General features: G+C 40.4%; 1 protein-coding gene across 10 annotated transcripts in view; it reads left to right on the top strand.

Annotated features, from left to right (window-relative positions):
• The window catches only part of BBS9 (Bardet-Biedl syndrome 9), a 484,737-nt gene that overhangs the window by 321,242 nt on the left and 144,988 nt on the right, over positions 1-18,507 (top strand). For 9 of the 10 annotated variants that reach the window (XM_065583753.1, XM_065583754.1, XM_065583755.1 and 6 more), the window contains one exon: positions 12,913-13,023. In XM_065583753.1, coding sequence (XP_065439825.1) covers positions 12,913-13,023 — 111 coding nt within the window. Of the gene's footprint in view, positions 1-12,912; positions 13,024-13,239; positions 13,284-18,507 lie in introns of those variants that run through there. The other variant, XM_065583756.1, reaches the window with a different exon arrangement.

Here is an 18,507-nt window from a genome sequence, read left to right on the forward strand (position 1 = left end):
TCTCAGCCCACCAAATACCCCATCAAACATGTCCACCAAATTCAGGCTATTTCAGACCAAATTAACATGAATCTTGTGTAGTGATCTGAATAGCATGATTTGGCATTATGTGCTTCCTTAATTTAGCAGCCATACTGTTTGTCCATTGACACTGATGCAGTGCAAGGTAGACTATGCGTAATCAGATTCTAAGTGAGATGGAAGTACATGTTAATAGTTCAAGCAGAATTTAGAAGACATGAATTTAGACTTTCCACTAGTGTTGTTTTTCTGGTGCAGCATGCCTGGGAGGACATACAAGTATGCTGGGAAGCCAAGTCATGTTGATAATTAGAAGAAAAAAGGAAAATCCGCCACCCCCTGAATTTTTTGTGGTAAGAAGACTTGTGGGAAGAGCTGATGCAGCCTTTGATTCTCACATTGAGAAGAAGTAATATTTTGTATATTGTTTGCGAAGACAGTAGAAGCAGTACAGAGAGGGATGTTAGAAAGGAAATTTCTGAATTATACTTAAGGTTTCTGGTTTTGGGGGGTTTATTTTCATTTTTGGGTATTTATTTTAAGCCATTTTTGTAGTGCAGCTAGCCAGCAAAACTGTGTGTGCATGCTCTCTTTATATATGTATATGTGTGTGTGTGTGTGTACATATTCTACAAAAAGCCACACCTTCATGGTATAAAAGTTATTATGGGAAACTACTAAAAAAGCTGACCTTTCCCTTCTCCCACCACCCCAGCCCTCCAAAAATACCGCCATCAATATGGTTTACGTAGTTGAATGAGCATAGTTTTGCCCTGAAAATCTGTATCATTGAGTTTGCTGGCAGTAATATTCTGTTCTGTTTCCATAGTATTTCACATTTACGAAACAAGCCCTACACATTTATGCTAAATACAAAATATAGTTGGAGGAGAAGACACTCTAAAAATAAAGGTGAAGGGCCTGAGACCCAGACAACAACAAAAACTGGGTGTTTGTCAGACAGTGCACTCTGAAGAATACTGTGATAGCTTTATGCTGGCATTTGTCAAGAGTTATTGTCTGAGCTGATATTGCCCTTGTAAAGGCCTCATTGTAAACTGATTTTTCATGCCATTACACAAAGGAAGGTGGAATTCTTCCAAGTCCTGCACAACTAAGAAATATTTACCTTCCGCAACTCAGACCAGAACACAAGGAACTTATTTTCCAAGCAGTGCATGATTGTCAGGTGAATGCATTGTTGGATGAAATAACAGACTTATGTGGCTGAAGGGAGCTATCATTATTCATCCTTTTTTTCAGAGCTACTAAGAAACTTCTTTTGCTAGATATTGAATGGCTAGATAGCTTAAAATTATTCCACTCTCAGCCATGCTTTACTAAGGGTACTACAGAAAGTTGATTTTGACAGAGTTTTTTGCATGATGTCCCATAATGCTTCTTTAATGAAAACAGCTGTTAGATCAGTTTTTAGTGGCATTTCCCAATGCCATTCCTATGACTTGCATACCACATGCACTCAACCTCTTCCTGGAAAAATGGCCAAGAGGATTTGACGACTTAAACAGCAATGTGCTGTCATAAAAGAGAGTGTTCTGCCAAAATCCCCTGCACTGTTACAGGTTGAGACAACTTATAAATTCAAAAGAAGTCATTGTACCCAAAATACCTCTGCGTGTCACACAAACCTGCTAGGCTCTCGCTTGACGGTTGTAGATTATCTTTCCACACTCTGATCTCGAAAGTTACTTAGGGCATGTCTATATTACAAGCTTTTGCTGATGCAAACTATGTTGGCGTAAAGCTGTCACAGTATATCGCTTGTGCGCATGCATACTTAGCTCCTGATGATGGCATTGTGTGAACCCACCAGGAATGCTTGTTTCGCTGCACAGCATGGTGCACTATGGATAGCTATCCCTGTGTGCAACTTACCACTGTCCTGTCCACTGTCTTTTGGGAAGTTATGGGAGTGAAAGGTGAGACTGGGAGCAAGGGAGTCAATTTCCCATCATGCAACTTTCTCTATCCCATAATGCCATCTATATCCCATAATTTTTCTCCTTTTAAAAAAACTGCACAAACCCACATGGCCCTTCTTGCTGCCTGCCATATTTGACAAAAGCATGGCACCTGCACATTTCTGCACCATTGTCATGAGTGTTGCAATCACAGGATGTATGATACTCCGATATTTGCAGAGTTGAAAGAAGAACCGAATCAGCGGGGAATATGACAATTTTGTGGAGGACAGATTGCTGTGGAACACATCAAGATCCGATTCAAAGTTGTTGGTGTCATTTATGGAGCAGCTGCAGATCGTGGAGCGCCACTTCTGTGTCTGAGAAATGAGCACTGACTGTTCAGGTCGCACCATAATGCAGGGTTAGGGATGACGAGCAGGGTCTGCAGAACTTTTGGATTCACTAGGCCACATTCCTGGATCTGTGTGCCAAGCTCACCCCAGCATTCCTGTGTTAGGACACCAGAATGAGAGCTGCAATGATAGTAGAAAAGCGAATAGTGATTGCACTGTGGAAACTTGCGACTCCAGATTGCTACCTGTCAGTGAGAAATCATTTTGGAGTTGGAAAATTCAGTTTGGGGGCCATTGTTATGCAATTGCTCAGGGCCATTAATGGTCTCCTGCTACACAGGACTGTGACTCTAGGCCACATGCAGGACATAGTGGATAGATTTGAAGCAATGAGGTTCCCGAACTACAGTGGAGCCACATATGGCACTCATATCTCTATTTTGGCACCAGTCCACCTGGCCACAGAGTAAATCAACAGAAGGGCTATTTTTCTATGATTATGCAAGCTTTGGTGGATCACTGGGGTGCTTCACTGATATCAGTATTGACTAGTCAGGGAAGGTGCCTGGCGCTTGCATCTTTAAGAACATAAAACTGTTCAGAACATTGCAAGCGGGGACTTTCTTTCCCAAATGGTGGGCTACCTTTGGTGATGTTGAAATGCCAGTGGTGATCCTGAGGGACTCAGCCTACCTCTTGCTCCCCTGGCTCATGAAGCTGTATGCTGGCCATCTTGAGAGCACGAAGGAAAGATTCAGCTACCAGCTCGGAAGTTGCAGAATGACAGTTGAATCTGCTTTTGGTAGTTTGAAGAGATGCTGGCGTTGTTTACTCACAAGACTCTGCATAAAAATCTAAGTAAAAAAACATCCTGATGGTTATAGCTGCCTCCTGCGTCCTGCATAATATCTGTGGCGGAAAGGGGGAAAAGTTGCAGCCGGGATAGAGAATGGAGGTGGAGGTGCTCTCTGCTTAATTTGAAGAGCCAGACACAAGGGCTATTAGAAGAGCTCAAGCCTGAGCTATATGGCTCAGGAAGGCTTTGAAAGAGCACTTTAACAGCGAGCCACAGTAATGTGTTGTGGTGGACTGTGCTCTACCTGGCTCTGCAGTTTCTCTCACAGGTCAGTATATGTGAAGGTGTAATTGTCCTTATTGTCCCCTGGTGTGGAGTGGTGGGGGTAGAGATGTGGCTTCTAGTGCCATGTGAAATATAGGGGTGGTGGTGGTGTAGGAAGGCACTAAAATGGAGTTCTCCATAGACTGCAAAAGGAGATGACTGTTGAATCTATAGATCCACAACAGTCTGCAGCATCTGTATTTGATGCCAGAGAAGCCCCATTATGTCTTGATGCATCTCTCTCTCTCCTCTTCCTGTTGGTACTCTTACAGGGGTGCTGGAACAATTTGCATAGTGGGGGTGCTGAGAGCCATTGAACCAAACTGTAAACCCCGCATATGATGGAAACCACTTCAAGCCAGGGGGTGTTGCAGCACCCCCGCATGCCTAGTTCCAGCACCTATGTACGCTTGGCCCTTTTCCTGTCTGCTCTTTCCTTTTCCAGGCTATCTGCAATATTCACCCCTCCAGGCCATTTGCTCATGGTCTGATGCAGCACTGGCTTGCAGGACCTCATTGAACAGATCATCTGGAGTCCTCTTCATTCTCTTCCTTATCTGGGTCAGGCATTCTGCAGCTATGGAGAGGGAATCCCTCAGGGCTTCAATGGCAGCAGCTACAGATAAAACACACACAGGTACCATTGTCAGTACAATCACAACAGTAAGCAAAACTTAAGATTCAGAACTCCCTTCCCTTGCTCCCCTAAAGTTTTGAACAAGACATGCTTATTGACACTTCTGCTCTTCAGCCCCAGCCATGGTGAGTATGACCCAGGAGAGGTGAGGGAAGTGAGGAGGCAATTGCTCAGTTGCATGAATCTATGAGTACAGGGCAATGGCACTTGAGTACTGGCACCATGTTTCACAGGTGGTGGTGATTTTAGCTGATATTTGGTAAATAGCTCACTCTTAAGGGTAACAAAGTCACAGAGAGCATAGCTGCTGCTGGTTTTCCAAAGTCACCTGGGCCCTTATGCTGCTAGCCTGTTTACTGCAATAGTGTCTACCGAGTTCTTGCTTCCTGGCATGGGAAAGTGTCCTACAGTGGAGGATGAAATAAGGCTGCCGTCCCTAGAAACCTTTGAGAGAGAATTGCAGAGTACCTTCATGAAAATGTATTGAAATCCATAAGGAGGACTCAAAGGACATCCCTGTGTACATAAACAAACTGGTCCGCATGGCCTTCCCACCCCCTTCAGTCCCCACCTAACTCTGCAGCAGATTGAAAAGCAGATAATGCTACCTCTTTTAATATGAGTAAAACAATGAAAAGTTGATAGAGGTGTCCTGTTAAGTTGAGGCACCATTAGTACATCGCTGCAATGGGAAATACATTTACACACTTACCTGAGGCTCCTTCCCCTGAATCAGGCTTGCCCGTTCTCGACTGCCATGACAGATTGGACTGCAGTGAAGTCTCAAAGGTCTTGGCTCGTAGCATAGCTGGATCCCCCAGTCACATGTCAAGTATGGTATGCAGCTCATTGTAAAAGTGGCAGGTCTGCAGCTCAGCAACGGATTGACTGTTGGCCTCCCTGGCATTCTGATATGCCTGCTGCAGCTTCTTCACTTTCACATGGCACTACTGCGGATGCCTGTTGTACTCCTTCTCCTGCATTCCCCCCATGCAACCTGCTTGTAGATGTCCACTTTTCTATGGCTGGTCCATATCTGTACCTGCACAGCCCCATCTTCCCACAGGCCCAGGAGAGCCAATATCTCCTGTCTGCGCCAGACCAGAGTGCGTCTGGAGCATGAGGCCAGCATAGCTGGGCAGTTGCACACAACAGTGGAGAGCTGCTAGGTGTGCTTGCCAAGGTGGACAGTCAGGAAAGGGCATTTCAAAAATTTGGGGTTTTTTAAAGGGTGTGGAAGGGCTTCAGGTCTATGTGACTGCTGGGCAGTGGAGTTCACATTTGTGTCCAGAGAGGTCAGTGTTTGGCATTGTGGGACAGCTGCTGGAGGACTGTTAGGGTCAATGTAGCTAAAACAGTCTCACACTGCATTGACCTCAGTACGTTGACCATGGTTCAGTGCTTGCTTATACCAGTGCGAGACAAATTTAAGTGTAGACACGTGCACAACTAGGTCAATGCAAGGCAGCTTACTTGGTAGTATAGACCAGGCCTCAGTTTTCTATTGAACAGTCTACCAAAACTATTCCACAGTGTATTCCTAACTGGAGATGTGTTTAGATTGTCCACAGTAATTTAGGACTAGATATTTAACTCAGCAGAATATGTTTTAATTGTACAAAAATTAGAAACATTTTCCATGAATCAGTTGGGAACAGTGGGAAAAATTGAATTTCCCCAACTTTGGTTTGTTCTGCAGTACTTAACTGATTAATCAGCTATTCCATTAGCATTTCCCTCACTGAAACTTGATGAGAAGACCATTTTCCATTAGGCAGATGTAAAAATATCTTTAAATAAATAAAAATCTTTTTGGAAAAGATTCCCATGCTTTTTCTGTTTCTTTACTCTTGCAAAGAGACTATGCTGAAATGGGGAAATCTCCAGAGTGAACAATCTGTTCTCTTCTGCTCCCTAAACAGTATGCAATTGGAGTGACCATTATGAACCCTTTAATGCATCAATGGCACCTAGACTATAACACTGTTGAAAACTGCAGTTTCTGTGCACTTTGAGAAGGATTACTGTTTCAGTATGTATTGCAGGCAGAGCCTGCAAGTAATTGAATATGAAATTGCCCAGAACTTTGGGAGTTCTTCTGTGCAATAGTTTTGCTATTCAGTCTATCTCCAGTGGTGTACATAGGAAGGAAAGATCTGCTTTTACAGAGCTTTCGCCTCATGTACTGGCCTTCTTGCCACTGTGAGACTGAATGTGTAACATTTTTTTCCCTCCCTTCTGTAAGAACTCTTGTAAGAGTTAATCTCAGAAGGAGAATTCAGAAGAGAAATAAGAGTGGAAATGGAAACTCCCAGAAAATAGATTATTTGATTTTGACTTTGTCTGTTTTGGGGAGTTTAATAGCTATGTGAAAATTTAAAATAATAGAGCATGTCCAAATATCATAGATTGTTCTTCTGTGCTGTGAAGGGGAGATCTAGCTGGAGAATAATAGACTGCACTTTTTGTTGATGAATGGATTAGATATTGATCAACTGGAAAAGAAAGAGGAAACACAAATAGTCATTCCTGCCAAGCTCCTTTACTTTCTACGGCTGTTTACTACTTTTGTTTTCCTGTTTTTGAGCTTTAAGAACCATGTTAACATGTAAAAACATTGTGATAGGACTCTGTAGCAAAACTGTCAGTACTTCAGTTAAAGAAAAAGTAGATATCATATGTTTATGTTTCCTTTGGATGTGTGTGTCTCTTTCCAACTTAAGAACTAAATGTGTTACAAAAACAGATGTAGTGAAAATAAACAAGAGCGGTCTCATTTCCTTCAGTGAAGAAAGCTCACAATTACTTGGCCGTAACATCGTACCCTATCAAACAATTTTGCTGACCGCAGTTTGCCTGCCCAAAGTGCTGGATTTATCACAACTGATAAAAGATCTGAGGTGTCAGACAAGAATTCAGCTGCACAGAAAAGGGGGAAGAGTGGGTCATAATGCAATAACATATTCTAGGTGCTGTTCTTGCCAACAGTTAATGGAGAAATTCATTTCACGAAGCACTGTTTATAGACTGACATCTGGAGAACTTCTCAACCTGGATCATTTCCAATCTCTGAGATTTATATGCTGTTCTTGCTTTTTTGGTAAATAGCTCACTTTTCTGCTTGATATAGTTTACTTAAATAATTATCAATGGATGTGAATGATTATGCTACTATGATTTTTTTCAGTCCTTGGGATGGACAAAAGTTCATAATAGTAGGTAGCTAAAATAGATGATCAGTGGGAACCCCTGAAACAACACGCACTCGTACACGCAGGGACACACACACAAACACGACAATTTAAAGAGAACTGTCTGAATGTAAACATAAAGATCTATCAGATTTAAATATGTTGACTGGCACCCATGCAGTCCAAAGGTGTGAAAGGACTTGGAGTTGTAATGATATTTTCAGTTTGGTGATATTTGTCCTATGGAGTGAAAAATGTTTTCAAAGGGTAAAAACTGAATAAGTGCAGTTTAAACCGTATAATCACCACTGTACATGTGGGACCTGATCCAGCTCCCTTTCAGGTCAGTTGAATGACTACCATGGCTTTCAGTGAAATTTAGAGCAGGCCCATTTCCATTTTGAATTGCAGAAAGAGAGACACCATACATTACTAACTCTGTCCTGTGTGAGTGGAGGCACAGACATGTACCTTCTAGGTGGATTTACTCTGCTTGTGGTAAGAACAATATATGTTACATGAAAACATTATTTATCCAAGCAAATCTGTAAATAATCCAAGGATTTGGTCCCACAGCATAGCAGCATTACACATTCAGTCTTTATTACTAATGTTAAAGCCCTGCTTTAAAAAACATTTGCTTTATGAATAAAATTGTATTCCTTTTGCACATATATACATAAAAATGAAGTACATTTTGGCACAGGATTGACACTGGGTAAAATTTTCAAAAGCATTTAAGTCCCATTTTCAGAAGTGATTTAGGCACTTAGGAGTCTAATCCTATGTATTTTCAATTAGATTTAGACTCATAAATGCCTAAATCGCTTTTGAAAATGAGACATAGGTTCCTAAACTATGTGGGCACTTCTGAAAATTTTCCCAGTAATCATATGGCAGTACGTGTTTCCCTCCTGACTCCAGGAAATACAAAGAGACTGATGCTGCTGCCATTGAAGCCAATGGCAAAATCCATCTTGGTTTTTACAGGGATGGGATAAGGCTCATAGTAAGGATGCATATAACAGGCAATGTACAGCTATCTAATATGCAAACCATTAGATATTTTGTACAGGGAGCATTAGTGCCAAAATCAGTAGAAATTGTATCCATATGGTGGGGGGCAGGATAAACCATATAGAAACAAAAGAAAGTCAGATGATAGTATGTATGCATTTAGACTGGGACTTTCACAGGTACCTAAGGAAGTCAGGAGCCCAACTACCATTGAATTTCAATGGGACTTCCTTAGTTTCTTGAAAATACCAGCATCATATGTAAGGACACACTCATTAACACGGGTCTTTTATAACATATCTAAAACATTGAAACAAAATTAATATTTTCCAGGGTGGACACCTCTCCTTTCTTGAAGGTGTCCATGGCAGACAGGAAGCCGTGTATTCTTGTGGTGATGGAATTCAATGGTTCTGGAAATGTGGAGCACCATAGTATTCTACAGAAGATCTGTTTTATGTGTTCAGAAAAATTTGATCTCTTATTGTGTGATATGATGGGTATCGTACTCCCCCTCCCCTGGTAGTTGCCACCCCAGGAATTGCTCTTCTTTTAGTGTCCACTCCGTATAATTTATTCCGCTCCACCAACACCTGTATAGTGCAACACACCAGTCCTAATCCCTATGAACTTCAGCCGCTGTTCATTAGGGCCCTGTGAGGAAAAGAGATCTGTCTTCCTTGGGATGGCCTTCAGTGCTGGCACAGTTAGCACTATCCTCCCACATCCTGACGCTTCCTTCCTGCCTTTTTATCAAGCTCATCAGCTGATGGGCCAATTAGTTCCTTAATTCACCTAGCTTCCTTATCTGTTTAGCTACTTCTTCCCTATTTCCTCAATCATCCGTTGCTGGGGAAACTAATTGAGGCTACTGTGATCAGAGTGCTGACCTGTCTATTAGATCTGAGTACTCTGTCATATACTGTAAGAAAGAAATCCTACATCTCAATTTTTTTCCCCATCTTGCCTCTTCCTTCCGCCAATGGTATGCACCTCAGTGCATCTGTCATTTCCTCCTTCTGAGGAAGCTGAGGTATAATTCTCTGCCCTTCCTGGTGCACAAGTTTCACACTTTGTCTTCATTCAAATCCCTTTTGAAAATTCACTTCTTCCATGAGCTGAGCAAATGCTAAACCTCACCAATATAATGCCACCATTATCCCAGTGTGTGGGGAAAAAAATTTCAGAGTTAATGGCATCCCCATCTTCTGTGGTGTCTGATCTTTAGCTTAAATGTTCTTTAGTACAAGGATCAAGGGTAAAATCCAGCCTTACTGAAGTAAATAGCAAAACTTCCATTGACTTCAATGAGGCCAGGATTTCACACCCATGTTTTTGTTTGTGTCTTGTACAGCTGTGATCACAGTGTCTACACTTACAACATAGTATTAATGTCTTGTTTTTATATAACAGCAGATAAAGTGACCCAACATAAAATACTGGTATACTTACAATTTCTGTTGAAGGGTAGGGAATATGTTGAATTTATGTGTTGTAAATGAGGTTGATAGTATGTTTTCCAGTTCTTTCAGAGCCTGTTTGCTTTGTGTGTAACCTATGCAGTCCCCCAGTTTAAATGGTGAAATTCCAGTTCTCACTGTTCTCTATCAGGAAAGTAAGGTAATGGAAAAAATGAATTTTGCTTTTAGTGCTGGTACGTTTTGACAGTATCAGTTGACAAGTAAATCTTAACAAACCTCTGACATCAAAACCAAGAGCAGGAAGTCCCGCTTCCTTCCAACCAATAGCATGGGGTGCCTAAGGGCAAATAGACATTTTCCGACTCTGATTCAGTTACCATCAACTGGAAAATAGTGCTAATGACTAATGAAATAGTTTGGCATCAAAAGCCATTAATTCTCAAGGCCACATAACCTATAGAGTTTCAGTTTTCAGAGCAAACTTTTCAAAGTTCTTTTATTTGTCTCCAGAAACCCACTATGCACTAATGGGTTATGTGACTTTTCACTCATAATCTCAATGTTTAATACATAATACCACTGTCAGGTTGCTATTTGTATAGATCTTTAATGATTTATCATGTATTTACAGGTTAGTGTTTGACAGGATAGATTTTATCTGAGGAACAAAAATTACAAGTATCCTAATTTGAATTTTAGAGGAATAGTTTCCAGTTCTTTAAGTCATATAGTTTACATTTTACAGTCACAATTTGCAGGTGGGATTAGATGTGCTGGAGATTAACAAATACTTTATTTTCATTGGATGTATGTATATTTATATTTAACGTGTTTTTCAGTAGCAATGTATTACAGTATATTAACATATCATAGTGTTCGTATTTCCTGTTATCAGATTTGCCCTCCCCACTTCTGTTTTGCGGTGGACATTTTAGGAATTGCTGCTTGTGCTAATACCTCTCTTTTCACATTAGGTTTACCACTAGCTCCCAAAACTCCTCCCCTGAATTGAAAGGATAGGAGATTGAACCACCTCTGAAACGACATATTGAGTCCATGACACATCACAAATTGGCCGGCAGGGCATATTTGGGGTAGAGTAGCTCATGCCCTTCTCCCTTTCCTGAAAACCAAGAATGCTGGGTCAGGTTTTTCAGTGGTGTAAATCAGCATAGGTTTATTGCACTCAGCAGAGCCACCTTGATTTACATCAACTGATGATCTGGTATATTATCAATATTCACTATGTCTGATCTTCACTGTGTTAAAAATTAGGGATCCCAAAGTTGCTGCAGAAGCTGTATTTTCTGCCAGGCAGTATGCTCTCTAATGCCACTGGGCTGGCATATTTAATTTTTGCAAATGCTTTGTTCTTTTATTTTGCAATGAGAGAGATGCTATATTGCCACAAATCAGGTATCCCATTCATGGGGCCTGGAATAAAACATTTATTTTCACAACAGCGGAAATGTATTATATACAGTAAGCATCTTTGTTGTTTTGAGTTAGGAGTTAATATGATGCTTTAAAAAATGCACTCTTGCAATAGACAATAAAGGATGATTTTGAACACCAGGCAAAGCAGTTTGTTTGCTTGCTAGTGGTGATCTCGGGAGGACACTAATTTTCACTCAGAGAGTGTGTTGTACATTTAGGTCCTGATCCCGCAAAGTACTTAAGCACGAGCTTAACTTTAAGCAGGTGACCATATGCTTGCAGTTAAGCACAAAGCCTTTCATGGACTTTTGATCAAGTGTTTGATTTGAAGCTGCTGAGAAAAATAAGAGAGGCCTGCACTGCTGCATTAAAAGAGAAAATGCATAAAATATGCATCGCTTCTGCCCTGAGAAAAGTTTCAGAAAGACCACGATCTCTGAGAGCTGGGGTAAAATCCCAGTAACTTCATAAGTTCTTCCTTTCTTCCAGATCTACATGGGTACAATGGAAGCTGCCCATGTAGCTTTCTATTGAAAATAACAAACAGCATGCTCAACACTCATGCTGTATGCTATCTTATTAGCTATGTGCATACTCCACCTTCTCTCTGCTGTTGGTCCATCCTTGTGATCAAGGACATGGTGTTAAAACGTAAAAGGATTGTGCTTGCTGTGTGTGATATTGTGTATGCATCCAGTTCTTTGTGATGATGCATGGGTGTTCATTTCTGTTTTAGCCACACACACCCTGCAAGGAAATGTGAAACGTGGAAGTATATTTCTCCCATAGTCCTATTTCCGTTGCTCTGCCCCTCCTCCCTTCTGCTTGTAGTGTCTCCTTCTCTTCCTTTGTTTTCTGGCTTTCTTCAAGTCACCCTAAAAAAGAGACAGTTATGAGCCAGCAGGTTCAGGCCTTTACTCCTGAGTAGCAGCCCTTTCCCAGAGGCATTGGTAGCAGCATTTTCAAACAGACTTGAATCATCCTAATCCATTTCAAACTGCTGCAGCTAGCTCCAGGCGAGCAGTGGCACTGGTAGACAGCTGGTTCCTTTGTGCTCAGTGATACTTGTACTAGATTTTCCCTTTCTTAACATTTTTAATAACAGTTTATATGTGTTTAATGAGAGAGTTGCAGGTAGTTACTTAAACCTGCAGTGAAGTAGAGAAGTGGAATATCTACATGAAGTCATACAAGTAAATATTGCAAACTACAAAAGAGAAAGTATGTCAGCCTATCCTGGGATCACTTCTGACTTCAAGCATCCTGCATGGCAGTGTGGTGCTGGGCAGTGCAATATGTCATGGTGCTACAGCAGAAAGTATTGAAAATCAGTGTATAATCACATGTCCAAAAAAATATCATCATGAGACACCCTCTGTGGCAAACTAATGGTCCTCGCAGGCTTTGCTCACTATAGAATTATTTCATACATACTTGATCTTTTATTACTATACCAGGTTCCAGTGATCGGATACTTGACACAATTCATGCTAAGACCTATTTCTATCCTTTGTGTAAAGTGAGTTTTACGTACGCTATAAGTTTAACATATTCCTTACATGGCACAAATGAGTAAAGTGAGGAATCACCAAGGCATAATCAATATACTAAATAGAATGGTAGTAGCTCGCTCTCTAGTCAAAGTATTTTTCACCAAGGGTTAAACTGCAGATCATTCAATTTCATACATTCTTTGAGACTCTTGCCACTTTGTTTATCATCTCTTGTTCGTGTTTATGTTCTGGTTGCCTATGCTCCACATGAAGGTATTCTATTATGTTTTCAACCAGGTGGCTGTACTCCCATCCCAGAATCTGACCTGGAGGAAAGGACAGGTGTACAGGATTCCACAACAACTTTTACCAACCACAGGCACTTCACAAAGCAGAAATCCAAAACTGGTAAGAGAAGGAAAATTATTCACTTGTATTTCAAAAACAGAACAAATCTAACTCAGACCTTGTGTATGGAGGGAAAGGATTAATTGACTGAGGTGTTTCCAATTATGTTTAAGTTTCTGATTAGTAAATGAACAGCACTTTTCTAGAAATACTTTTTTCCTGGTTCAATCAAATCATTTTATAGGATCCTGTAATTCTTTGGATTTTTTCTTCCAGGGCCTTCCCTTCAGAACTGTTGGCAATAGGGTAGAGACTTCTAGCTGAGGTGAATAATTTCTCCTGAATTGAAAAGATCTGGTGCTTTAACACGATATGTATGAGGTAGCTGAGGACTTTAAACCTGACCTTTCTGGAAGTTGAAGGTTAGGTAGAAATGAAGGTTATTAGGATATTTCAGCTTAATTAAGGTTTTTATTATTGGGACTTAGTGCCAGTTGATTAAAATTTGGTCATTACTTACGGTTTGTGGGAAGACTTCCTAGAATTTCAGAAAAAATATTACTGGATATATCAAACAATATTATATTGGATGTAAAATACATTCCAGAAAATGTGTCATCACTGTATGCAAAGATTTTATGATGCTGGAAACTATGATATGGCGTTAATTTATTCTGAAAGTAAGAATGGTAAACAAATGCATTGTGGTTTAATAAAGTGTCCCATCAGATGCTTTCCATTTTATTTACTTAATTATGTTTCTGTTAAGTGGCTTATTTCTCATGATCAGTCATTCTAAACGTAGGAGATCCTAAACGTGATTTGTTTATTATTCTACTTATTTTCAGATTTCTCTAAAATATAATCAACTCTTTAATGAATTATTTTATTTATGTATGCACTTTTAAAACAGGGTAATGTTTACTTCATTAGAAAGGTAATATTGAGAGATCTGTTTAGAATGATTTTTAAAGTGGGACAAACATGTCAGCATTCTTTTTGTATACACATATGTATGGTATCTAATTTAAATGTGTACTAGTCATTCATACTTTTCTCCACAGCATTGCATTGAAAGTGGTTTTGGATGTTAGAACTAAATAAATTCACATTCATACTACCAGGATGGTGTCATGGCACAAATCTAAATGGATGATGAAGGCGGGGAAGAATGGCAAGTGCACTCAGGAGTTGAAAAGCTAAGACCTGATCTATACTTAAGATAGGTCAATATAGCTATGGTGCTCAGGGATGTGAAAAATTCACACCCCCTGACCACTGCAGTTAAGCCAACCTAACCTCCAGTGTAGACGCAGCCAGGTTGATGGAAGAAATATTTCGTAGTTATTGCTGCTCGGGGAGGTGGATTACCTACAGTGAAAAACCCTATCCACAACCGTGGGAACCATGTACACTACAATGCTACAGCAGCATAACTGCCGTGCCATAGCTGTGCTGCTGTAGCACCCGTAGAGTAGACATAGCCTAAATGGTTATAAACTAGGCAAATACAACTTAGATGGGGCTACTATAAGGTGGGTGCATAACTGGCTGGATAACTGCATTCAGAGAGTTGTTATTAATGGTTCCCAATCCTGCTGGAAAGGCATAACAAGTGGGATTCCACAGGGGTCTGTTTTGGGACTGGCTGTGTTCAATATCTTCATTAATGACTTAGATATTGGCATAGAAAGTACGCTTATTAAGTTTGCAGATGATACCAAACTGGGAGTGACAAAGCCCTGGCTGGGATGATTTAGCTGGGAATTGGTCCTGCTTTGAGCAGGGGGTTGGACTAGATGACCTCTTGAGGTCCCTTCCAACTCTGATATTCTATGATTCTATGATTCTATGGGAGGGATTGCAACTGCTTTGGAGGACAGGGTCATAATTCAAAATGATCTGGACAAATTGGAGAAATGGTCTGAGGTAAACAGGATGAACTTTAACAAATGCAAAGTGCTCCACTTAGGAAGGAAAAATCAGTTTCACACATCCAGAATGGGAAGAGACTGTCTAGGAAGGAGTACGGCAGAAAGGGATCTAGGGGTTATAGTGGACCACAAGCTAAATATGAGTCAACAGTGTGATGCTGTTGCAAAAAAAGCAAACGTGATTCTGGGATGTATTAACAGGTGTGTTGTGAGCAAGACACGAGAAGTCATTCTTCCGCTCTACTCTGCGCTGGTTAGGCCTCAACGGGAGTATTGTGTTCAGTTCTGTGCACCGCATTTCAAGAAAGATGTGGAGAAATTGGAGAGGGTCCAGAGAAGAGCAACAAGAATGATTAAAGGTCTTGAGAACATGACCTATGAAGGAAGGCTGAAAGAATTGGGTTTGTTTAGTTTGGAAAAGAGAAGACTGAGAGGGGACATGATAGCAGTTTTCAGGTATCTAAAAGGGTGTCATAAGGAGGAGGGAGAAAACTTGTTCACCTTAGTCTCTAAGGATAGAACAAGAAGCAATGGGCTTAAACTGCAGCAAGGGAGGTTTAGGTTGGACATTAGGAAAAAGTTCCTAACTGTCAGGGTGGTTAAACACTGGAATAAATTGCCTGGGGAGGTTGTGGAATCTCCATCTCTGGAGATATTTAAGAGTAGGTTAGATAAATGTCTATCAGGGATGGTCTAGACAGTATTTGGTCCTGCCATGAGGGTAGGGGACTGGACTCGATGACCTCTCGAGGTCCCTTCCAGTCCTTGAATCTATGAATAAATGGATACCTATAAAATCCTTGTGCGGTTAATAGAAACAGGGGAATTATGTGTGCAAAATAATATTTGTGTGCACAAAATGTATACTTACAAATGCATGATTTATTTGCCTGACAAACTAACTGTTTTGTACACAAATGGGTATTTTGCTAAACAGTTACCTATGGTAAGCAGAGTTTAAGGGCTACTTTTTACCTTAAAAAGTTTTCATTGGCAAACTTGTAATAATAGACAGGGAGGGAAGATGCAATAATATATAATATGATAAAAGTGAAAGATACAAGGGGAGGAGTCCTGCATGTAGGTCAGCTAATAACTACATAATGTTAATTTTATTTAACATGCCGAGAGCAGGATGACATTACATGGCTCTGTAAAGAGCAATACAGCTCACACGTAGCATAAATGCTTTGACAAAACCAAGACAAATAAGAAGAGGAACATGGAAAATATACAATTCATTTGATCAGGTGGACCATGTGGATGAAATAAGCAAAGGCTGACCCAGACTAGTCTGAATTTGGTAAGATAAATTTAGGTGGCTATTTTTTGAAATTTGGCCCTCAATGTCTATAAATAATTAAGTTTTATGTAGTATACTGCAGCAAAATTCATCCATATGTAACTGAACTCCAGAATTCTGAACTTCAAAATAACAATCTACTATGAAAAGGACAACAAGAAAAACCTGTAGAAGGCTTAGTGTACTGATTTTCCCCATTGACTTCGGGGCATAAGACAAAAAAGATACTGTCAGGGTTGACAGACACTCAGTTTAACCTGTTATTTTTTTAACTGTCCTTCTGATCTTGGAGAAATATATCAGCTCTCCAGAGCAAAGGTTGCAATCCCAATAAAATTCCACCTTCACTGTTAGGAGACTTACAACAAACCTAGGACATGTGTCAGGCCTTCCCTTCTCTCTCCTGTTGGTCCATCCTTGTGATCAAGGACATGGTATTGAAATGTAAAAGGATAAGCAGGAAGAACTCAAAATACCAGTAAATAAAAACAACTATGACATAGTTGGCATCACAGAGCATTGGTGGGATAATATGCATGACTGGAATATTTGTATAGAAGGGTACAGCTTGCTCAGGAAGGAGAGGCAGGGAAAAAATGGAGGAGGTGTTGCCTTATATATTAAAAATGTATACTTGGACCGAGGTTGGGATGGAAATAGGAGACAGACTTGTTGAAAGTCTCTGGGTAAGGATAAAAGGGGTAAAACCAAGGGTGATGTTATGGTAGGGGTCTACTAGAGACCACCTAACCAGGAAGAAGAGGTAGATGAAGCTTTTTTTAAACAACTAACAAATTATTCAAAGCACAGGATTTGGTGGCGATGGGGGACTTCAACTACTCAGACATCTGTTGGGAAATTAACACAGCAGGGCACGGATTATCCAACAAGTTCTTGGAATGTATTGGAGACCATTTTTTATTTCAGAAGGTGGAGAAAGCTACTAGGGGAGAGGCTGTTCTAGATTTGATTTTGACAAATAGGGAGGAACTGGTTGAGAATTTGAAAGTGGAAGGCAGCTTGCGTGAAAGTGATCATAATGGTAGAGTTCATGATTCTAAGGAATGGTAGGAGGGAGAACAGCAAAATAAAGACAATGGATTTTAAGAAGGCAGACTTTAGCAAACTCAGGGAATTGGTAGGTAAGATCCCATGGGAAGCAAGTCTAAGGGGAAAATAATTGAAGACAGTTGGCAGTTTTTCAAAGAGACATTATTAAGGGCACAAGAGCAAACTATCCCACTGCGTAGGAAAGATAGGAAGTATGGCAAGAGACCATCCTGGCTTAACCAGGAGTTCTTCAGTGATCTAAAAATAAAAAAAGAGTCCTACAAAAAGTGGAAACTAGGTCAAATTACAAAGGATGAATATAAACAAATAACACAAGTATGTAGGGACAAAATTAGAAAGGTTAAGGCACAAAATGAGATCAAACTAGCTAGAGACATAAAGGGTAACAAGAAAACATTCTACAAATACATTAGAAGCAAGAGGAAGACCAAGGACAGGGTAGGCTCATTACTCAATGGGGAGGGGGGAAACAATAACAGAAAATGGGGAAATGGCAGAGGTGCTTAATGACTTTTTTGTTTCGGTTTTCACCAAGAAGGTTGACGGTGATTGGACATCTAACATAGTGAATGCCAGTGAAAATGAGATAGGATCAGAGGCTAAAATAGAGAAAGGACTAAGTAATTTTTAACTTATTAAATTAGATGTCTTCAAGCCATCAGGGCCTGATTAAATGCATCTTAGAATACTCAAGGAACTGACTGAGGAGATATCTGAGCCATTAGCGATTATCTTTGAAAAGTCATGGAAGACGGGAGACATTCCAGAAGACTGGAAAAGGGCAAATATAGTGCCAGTCTATAAAAAGGGAAATAAGAACAACCCAGGGAATTACAGACAGTCAGCTTAACTTCTGTACCTGGAAAGATAATGGAGCAAATAATTAAGCAATGAAGTTGCAAACATCTAGAAGATAATAAGGTGATAAGTAACAGTCAGTATGGATTTGTCAAGAACAAATCATATCAAACTAACCTGATAGCTTTCTTTAACAGGGTAACAAGCCTTGTGGATGGGGAGAAGTGGTAGACGCGGTATATCTTGACCTTAGTAAAGCTTTTGATACTGTCTCACATGACCTTCTCATAAACAAAGTAGGGAAATGCAACCTAGATGGAGCTACTATAAGGTGGATGCATAACTGGTTGGAAAACCGTTCCCAGAGAGTAGTAATCAGTGTTTCACAGTCAAGCTGGAAGGGCATAATGAGTGGGGTCCCACAGGGATCAGTTCTGG

Source organism: Chrysemys picta, chromosome 2 (assembly GCF_011386835.1).
Source record: "Chrysemys picta bellii isolate R12L10 chromosome 2, ASM1138683v2, whole genome shotgun sequence".
Taxonomy (NCBI): Eukaryota; Metazoa; Chordata; order Testudines; family Emydidae; genus Chrysemys; species Chrysemys picta.